Source organism: Stenella coeruleoalba (assembly GCF_951394435.1).
Source record: "Stenella coeruleoalba genome assembly, chromosome: 12".
In the NCBI taxonomy this organism is placed as follows: Eukaryota; Metazoa; Chordata; class Mammalia; order Artiodactyla; family Delphinidae; genus Stenella; species Stenella coeruleoalba.
Window position 1 is genome coordinate 32,760,959 of NC_137158.1, and position 8,678 is coordinate 32,769,636.

At 39.2% G+C, this 8,678-nt stretch overlaps 1 protein-coding gene across 1 annotated transcript; it reads left to right on the forward strand.

Annotated features, from left to right (window-relative positions):
* The first annotated feature begins 1,379 nt into the window (after positions 1–1,379).
* On the forward strand, positions 1,380–7,571 carry LOC307195024 (thiosulfate sulfurtransferase/rhodanese-like domain-containing protein 3). The gene is made up of 4 exons (XM_079938646.1): positions 1,380–1,867; positions 5,187–5,360; positions 5,457–5,616; positions 5,919–7,571. The coding sequence occupies exons 1-4, from the start codon at positions 1,795–1,797 to the stop codon at positions 5,989–5,991; spliced, it is 480 nt and encodes a 159-aa protein (XP_079794772.1). The 5' UTR covers positions 1,380–1,794; the 3' UTR covers positions 5,992–7,571.
* The last annotated feature ends 1,107 nt before the right edge of the window (positions 7,572–8,678 follow it).

The window sequence follows — 8,678 nt, forward strand, 5'->3', positions numbered from 1 at the left end:
CATATCAACTCATCACTAGTAGACCTTTCCCAGAAAACATTACATTATTTCTCTGCCTTTCATTCCACTTCAAGCCTTACTTCCCTTGGTCACACTTACTCTGAAGGAAGAACTTGGACATTTGTCCAAGGAGCAATGATCAGTACTCCTGTTTGACAAGATCTTTTTGCTCTAAGCCCTCTTTAATAAACCAAGTTTGGCACTGTGCTAGTTATAGGAGGACACATTCATCTTTTCAGAAAAAGAAATCCTACAGAAAAATATTTCTCAAATAATCAGTCATGAACACTTGAAAAGAATTGTTTAGTAATATGTGCTCTTGCAAAAGTGTAAATTAGATTAAATGTGATTCATTGAGGCCAAGTACATTGTTTCCATATCTGTGTCCATACTACCTGTGGTTTATGATGTGGATGCCACAGAGAGTACATGAATCTACAATATTTAATGACATCTTAGTTCAAAGTCAATCCACAAAGTAGATTACACAGAGACTATGGTTAAACGTCAAATGACTTGGAAAACATAACTGTAAATGTTTTCATTGGTATAGAAATCTGAAGTCATTTTTTTATTAAATTATTGAAAGCTGAATAATTTAAAAGTGCATGCTTAATGAAATTATTCCTTGAACACATACTTTAATAATGCCATTTGGAAACTAATTTTTAAAAATTTCACTGTGAATCCATTTGCAGTTAAATATGGCTTTCATTATCCTTGGGAACCAAATTGAGAATAAATTAAAAATAAGGTAATGAACCCAGTTGAGAATAAAGTAAAAACAAGGTAATAAGAAACTTTATATGCTGTAGGCTGAATATGCTCCCTCCACAACCACACACCAAGGTGTTCTAATTCCTGGAACCTATGAATATGTTACCTTACATGGCAAAAGGATTTTGTGCATATGATTAAATCAGGATTATCCCAGTGGTCCCAGTGTAATCACAAAGGTCCTTATGAAAGGGAGGCAGAAGGGTGAGAGGAAGAGAAGAGGATGTGACAGCACAAGCAGAGGTCGGAATTAGAGATCTGAAGATGCCAAACTGTTGGCTTTGAAGATGGGGAAATGGACCAATAGCCAAGGAATGCAGGCAGCCTCTCCTAGATGGAAAAGTTTAAGTACAGAAATTCTCCCCTACAGCCTTCAGAAGGAACACAGGCTTGCTGACACCTTAATTTTAGCCTAGTGACTTCTGACCTTCAAAACTGTACATAATAAATTTGTGTTGTTTTAAGTCAATAAGTTTGTGGTATAGTAGCAATTGGAAACTAACACATTTTATAAATTAGTTGGACCTGACTCTGAGTTATCATCAAATATAGTCAAATATCATCATGTTGGGGGGAAAAGATGACAGCATGAGATTAATACTGACATCAGTTGAACCAGCTATGGGAGTGAAGAGCAATTCTTAGAAAAGTGCACATGTGCTTTGCTTTAATTCAATGCATGAGAATCCTGTTATGAAGTAAATTGGAGAAATTTATTTACTTTATATATTTAAATACTATCTTTGTTATATTCTCTTGTCACTTTTAAACTTTGTCTCTCCTTAAAAAAAATAATAATCATAAACAAAAAAGCAAACCCAACCCTTAATTTCTTACCAGGCAGTTTTACAGCAGGGCACGTTTCCGTCCGCGATTACTCCTAGTGGCACTACCCGGTTCGGCCGGAGCCTGGCTGGAGGGCGCTCGAGAGCCCGGCGCGGTTCGCCGGGCGGCGGGGGGAGGAGGAGGAGGACCAGGAGGAGGAAGTGGTTAGTAGCCCCGAGGCTCGATCCGGAGATGAGGCTGCTGCAACTATTGCACTTGAGTGGGCGCCTGGCGATCCTCGGGTCCGCAGAGACTGCGCTCTGGGGTGAGCTCGGGGTTCCCGGGGAAAGGGAGAACGCCTAACCTCGGGCCCCTGAGAAGGGATGGCGTTGGTGAGGGTGATCGCTTCTTTTTTAAAGGCTTCCAGTTAAAAGTCAGACCCAGGGCTTCCCTGGTGGCGCAGTGGTTGAGAGTGCGCCTGCCGATTCAGGGGACACGGGTTTGTGCCCCGGTCTGGGAAGATCCCACATGCCGCGGAGCGGCTGGGCCCGTGAGCCATGGCCGCTGAGCCTGCGCGTCCGGAGCCTGTGCTCCGCAGCGGGAGAGGCCACAGCAGTGAGAGGCCCGCGTACCGCAAAAAAAAAAAAAAAAAAAAAAGTCAGACCCAGTACACTTGGCACCTGGGAATGTAACACCCACTTGCAGTTCTTGTTCCTTCAGATTCCGGGCTACTGGGGTTGCTCTCGGGGTACGCACGGAGAGGGAGAGGGGCAAACGTTGCTCCAGGGAGCTCGCGTGGGAAGGCAGTTATAAATGTATGGGTGCTTGACTGAGCAATGAAGGTCAGTTCGCGACTCAGAGAAGTGAGCTCAGTGGCCAGTTCCTGCCGGGGAGAGTTGCAATGAGGAGCCCAGTCTTGCGAGTTATACTTGTGACCCACTAGAGGGCAGCACTCATGGGCTTATGAAACCTACAGTTGCCACGTTAGGGCTGTAATAGTACCACCCCTAATTTTACAGCTGGCGAAACAGAAGCCAGAGAAGCGAAGGTGGTCAGTGGAGGAGGTGGGTCTAGAACCCAGAGCAGGCCTCCAGTCCCTTCTCTTTGCTTTACGTGCTGCCTCTCCTTTAGCAACAACCTTTGTGGATAAAGATACAGGGGCCCCAGCGTAACACTTTCTCCCCGCCCCGCCCCAGTTATTCCATTTTAACTCTTGGTACAGCCTCTGTAGTTGAAGAGGTGTCATTCCTGCAAATTCTGTTATTTGGTTTTACCTTTAATCAGCAATCATTTATTGAGCTCCTAATCTGCCAGACGTCCTGCTGGGGATACAGTTTACGTCACCATTTTGGGGTTAGACACACACAAACCATCACCACACACAGCCCAGTCGAATGAGACTGCAATGGAAAGGACTGAGTTGGAGAAGGTGTTAGAGAAAAGGTGCCTGTTTCATTTAAAAAATTCTACTTGTAATACATGATTATATTCTCATTATATTAAAACAAACAATAAAGCACAGCATGAGTCCCCTTTATGCACTCTCCCCAGATATGAGTATACATAAATATATGTACACATGAAAATACTATGTGTGTTAATATATATAATAGATTAGTATATATATGGATATCTATAGTATCTATCTCTCTGTATATATACTATACACCATAGATATATATATATACTATATACTATAGATACCTATATATAATGTGATCTACACTGTGCTTGCTTTTCTGTAATTTTTTTCTCACCTAGGTATTCAGAAGCTTTCTACGGCAGCACATATAACTCTTTTAACCACTGCATATATCCCCTACTATGAATTACCACAGTTTATTTAACTAGTCCCTTATTGATGGATATTTTGGTTTCCAAGTTTTTTGCTATTATAAAAAGTTCTCAATAATTATCATTGTACATGCTTCTTTGTGCATATGTACAAGTATTTTACAAAAATAGATACCTAGAAGTGGAATTGTTGTATCAAAGGGGAGGTGACAAGTGACATTTAACAGGGTCATAAAAGAGACTTAGAGTATGAGACTTAGAGAGAGAAAGGTATTCCCTTCAGAGGGAACAATGTCCATAAATCACGAAGGAAATGTGAAAATAGATATTTATTGTGCACTGTATAGAGTATTTAAACCTATACAGTGCACTGTATAGAGTATTTAAACCTAAACCACAGCAACTCTAAAAGGTTAAATAATATTATTCGATTTTACAAATAAGAAGCAAAGTACCAGAGAGTTTAAGTAATCTGCCCAGGGTCACAGAGCCAAGTGGGCAAGCCAGGATTTGAACCTAGGTTTATCTGACTCTAAAATTCCTGCTCTTTCCACTATAAAAATGAGATTAGAGCACATGTATACTTTTTATGTTGCTGGAGGGTAGGATAATTGGGGCAGAGAAGGAATGAGGAGGAGGTTTGGTAAGTTATGTTGGTAAGGGGGGGGGGGGTTGAAGGACATTATAGAACATACTAAGAAGCTTGGACTGTGAATCCTGTAATGTAGGCTGTAGGGAGTAACCAGGTGAGGTTGGATCTACCAGTGTGGAAACAGCAAAATTGGAGTTTATTCAAAGTTTAAGCTCAAAAAGTGAAAATTAGGTATAGCGTGTATTACTCTTGAAAACCCCTCAAGAGAACCACACATCATCTCTCAGTGTTTCCCAAACAGCCAGTTTTTCTCACTGTAGGAGCAGTCCACTGTTTCTTTGGTTGAGCATCAGATGAAGTGGTTAATTTACAAGTGGAAGCCATGTTGTACAAAAACACACACACACTATAGCTTTAAATAATTAGTGTGGAGTACAGACTCATACCGTGAGAGGCTTGGGGGAACTGAGACTCATCAAGGGACCATGCTTGGGACTTCCCTGGTGGTCCAGTGGCTAAGACTCCGCGCTCCCAACGCAGGGGGCCTGGGTTTGATCCCTGGTCAGGGAACTAGATCCCACATACCGCAACTAAAGATCCCGCATGCTGTAACGAAGATCCCACGTGCCACAACTAAAAAAAGATTCTGCATGCCGCAGTGAAGATCCCGCAGGCGGCAATGAAGATCCCGCCTGCCACAACTAAGACCCAGTGCAGCCAAATAAATAAATAAATAAATTTTTTTTTAAAGGGACCATGCTTGCTTCAGGCTTTTGCTTACCAAGTGGAAAGGCAGGAAATCCAGTCTTACTGATTACTCTTCCTGTTCTCCACACCTCCCCCCCACCCCACTCCTTGCTGAATTAGAGAAAGTTATACGTCGGTTTAATATGACTCTACTATACAAGAAAAACTTAGATTAGGGTAAGATTTACAAACTATTTGCAAAATTCAGTTACCAAATGTTGAATGTGTATTTATAAACTCTCCCTCCAATTAAAGGGCTTGGAGAGAGTAGAATATTGGAGGTGGCCCAAGACCAGCCATAAGTATGCAGGGCAGGAGGATAGGGCTGCATCTTATACTGTTCAGTCAGGCTGTATGCAAAATATATACATTGATTATACAGTTTAGTAAAGTCAAAAGATCAATATGGTTAGCTGACCGGAACAATGGGGAAAATTCCTTTGACCTACTCTTTCCAGATATTAATAGAGATGTCATTTTGAAAGTACCTAAATTATTTTATTCTTTCCAGGTTTGAAGTCACTAAAAGGAAGCTGCAACAATTTTTGTACTGCTATTTGTAAAGATGTCACTTATATGGAACTTAAAAACCTCTTGAAGTCCAAAAAAATTATGTTAATTGATGTTAGAGAACCATGGGAAATTCTTGAGTATGGAAAAATCCCCGGGTCTGTCAATATACCATGTAAGTGACATGTGTCTTAACTGATTCATTAGAAATATATATCCAGTAACTGACTGTATCTAAAATTTAATCGAAATTCTTAACATTTTCTTTCAGTGGATAACGTAGATGAAGCTCTACAGATGAATCCAAAAGACTTCAAAGAGAAGTACAATGAAGTAAAGCCATCCAAATCTGACAGTCTAGTGTTTTCTTGTTTAGCTGGAGTGAGAAGCAAGAAAGCTATGGACACAGCAATATCTCTGGGCTTTAACAGGTGTGTAGATGAAGGATAAAAATGGGTTTAAGAGTATGTATTGCAGTATTTCATGAGTATATTTTTATTGGCCTACTGAAGAATTTCTTATAATTACTATGTTAGCAATGGCAGGATAGACTATAGACTCTTATAGACTGAGTCTCTACTTTTCATCCTACAATCTTTCAAATAGGCTCAAAGTCTAAATAGTATGGTGAGAAGCCATTGCATCTCTAAATCTCTAAATTTCTTATCTCTAAAGTTCCTATGAACCTTGTGCTGTAAAGCAGGAGAACTAATTATTTGATGTATGTTTTTAGTGCTCAACACTATGCTGGAGGATGGAAGGAATGGGCAACCTATGAATTTTCGGAGAAGAAACAAGGAAATTGAATTTTGGCATACAAGCAGGCCCTTTCCTTGTGTACGGGCAGCCTAGGATAGTGGAATAAGCAAAAGAATCAAAATGTAGCCCTGGAACCACTGGTTAATGGGAAGGGGACTTTGTGTAAGTCAATTATTTGTTGAATCTTTTTCTCACCTATAAATTGGGAATACCACTTCCCCCTGCCTACTTCCAAAGGCTAATGAGGCTTGCTATAATGTATGTGACTTGCCATGGAAACATAAGGGTTGGGATTCTAAAAATTAATTTTTAAATAGTTTAGTATAGTTCAATAGTATTCCAAAAGACCTGGTTACTTGTACTACCTAATCATAATGTGTGACCACTTCTGTTAGTATAGTGCCTATACTCTTCAAAGAGGCTATGAACTAGACCAGTCAATTAAGACTTAACCTTAAAACACCAAGAATCTGGGGTGCAGAAGAGTAGGTGAAATATGAACAATGAAAATACAACATTAGCAATATCCAAAGACTTATGGCACTGTGACCAGCATGGTAGTGATATAATTTGCAGTTTAAAAAAGTAATATGATCTATGGGGAAGGTAATCAGAACAGTGGTTGCTTCTGTTGAAGGAAGGAAATTAACAGGAAAATCAAGGAGGAAAATTTCTAGGGTGATGGAAGTGCTCTATATCTTGATTGAGGTGTTGGTACTTAGGTATATACATTTACCAAAACTCATTGAACACTTTAAAACTATACATTATCTGTAATTACATCTCAATTAAAAATAATGAAAATAGAAAAAAAGTTTAAATGCAAATGACTCCCACTAGCATAAGTATATTTCTTTGGAATGTTAAGTCCTACACTTGTTAGTACACTAGTGCACTGGTGAGTGGTAAAACAAATTTGTGCTTTCTTCCATCCATGTCTCTTCAGACCCATCTGTTTTTACTCTCATTTATACAGTCATTCAGAACATGTAAGGCCTGGCAAGTAAACTATAAGGACTTGGTTTTGTCCTAAATGACTTAAGCCATTGGAGAATCTGTGGTAGGTATGTGATATTATCACCTTGAACTTCTATTTCTGATATGTCAGTCTAGTTTCTAGCAAACTCCCTACAAGAACTAGAAAAGCTGGAAAATACACATAATACAGACACAGACACAGACACACACACACACACACACACACACACACACACACTTTTCAATGTTGGTCCATCCTCTACAGCTTTCCTTCTCCCAGGATCATGACTCTTCAAATCCTCGCTGTCTTTGTAATTCTTTCATGCCTTTAAACAAATTTTATTTATATATTTATATAAACAAATATTACTAGGGCATATATATTAAGGAAGTGAGGATCTGAAGAGCCACAAGCTCACAGAGAAGAAAAGCTATAGACAGTGAACCACCATTGAAGTACTGGGCCCAACCAGGAACAGGTAAATACACCAGGGTATAGAGTCTGGGGAAACACACCAGGCTTTTCCAGAAAGACAAAAAAATATTCTAAAAGAAAGGAAATACTAAAGAACACAACATTATCTATGTATATGTAATATATACTGAATATGAGTTTAACAAAAATTATGCAATTAAATTGGGAGGATGATGGGAGTATAAGTCCCAGGGTAGAACAAGTTTGGGGGCGGGGAGGGGTGGGAGCTGGAAGTGGAGAGCAGGTGTGTGAGAAAGTAAAATCTTCATCTTCCAGAGTAGGAAGTTAAGAGATAATATTTACAAGTAAAAAAAAAAAAAAAAAAGCAAAAGCAAAAAAAAAAAGGAAACTGGAGGGTAAGCAGAAGAAGAGTACAGTAAAGTGTTTAAGAGCCTGGGACCTGCAGCCCAGATGCCCAGGTTTTAATAAGATTCTAATCCAAGCTCTTGTCACTTACTTGTGACTGGGTAAGTTACTTAACCTTCTGTTCCTGAGTTTCCTCATCTCTGAAATGATTGTTCTGAGAATTAAATGACTTCATAATGTAGAGAGCTTGGAATATACTTGTCACATAATAAGTGCTCAATAAATGCTATAATTATAAGCTTGTTACTTGGAAGTGTGGAAGTAACACAACAGCAGAGAAATGACTTAATAGTTGCTCTGGGGAGCAGGAATAAGAAGCAGGGAAAATGGGACTGGGACCTAACATCTCCCTTATGTCTTATAGCAACACTGTCCAAAAGAATTATGATGCAAGCCGTTATGTGATTTTTAGGTTTCTTACACTTAAGTAAAATAGGTGAAATTAATTTGAATACTGTTTTATTTAGTCCTATGTATCTAAAAAATCATCATTTAAAACATGTAATCAATATAAACAAATTAGATATTTTACATTCTTTTGTTTTGTACCAAGTATTGAAATCCAGTGTGTGTTTTTACATTTATAGCACATTTCAATTCAGACTAGCCACATTTTTAGTGTTCCATAGCCACGTGTGGCTAGTGGCTATCTCACTGGACAGTGCAGCCTGTGGTAATATTTGATGTTTAGAAAGAACACACATCATCAATGGCTGCTAAATCACAGAAAGAGACAACCAGCCATTATATGCCTCCTGATAGGAGATACTTTATACAGTAGTCTATAGTGGAAAAAAAAAAATTTGAGCCTGAACCTGATCAAGCTTTTGCATTCAATTACCAATTTATAGAAATACAGAGAAGAAAAGAACATGTTAAGTAGCACCTCAAGGATACACTCAGCAAAATACATAT

What these genes read in the sequence shown, in the direction of transcription:
- LOC307195024 (XM_079938646.1), top strand. Translation starts at nt 1,795, where the DNA reads ATGAGGCTGCTGCAACTATTGCACTTGAGTGGGCGCCTGGCGATCCTC. An exon ending in CGCAGAGACTGCGCTCTGGG is followed by an intron (nt 1,868 to 5,186) that starts GTGAGCTCGGGG and finishes TATTCTTTCCAG; the next exon opens with GTTTGAAGTCACTAAAAGGA. An exon ending in CGGGTCTGTCAATATACCAT is followed by an intron (nt 5,361 to 5,456) that starts GTAAGTGACATG and finishes ATTTTCTTTCAG; the next exon opens with TGGATAACGTAGATGAAGCT.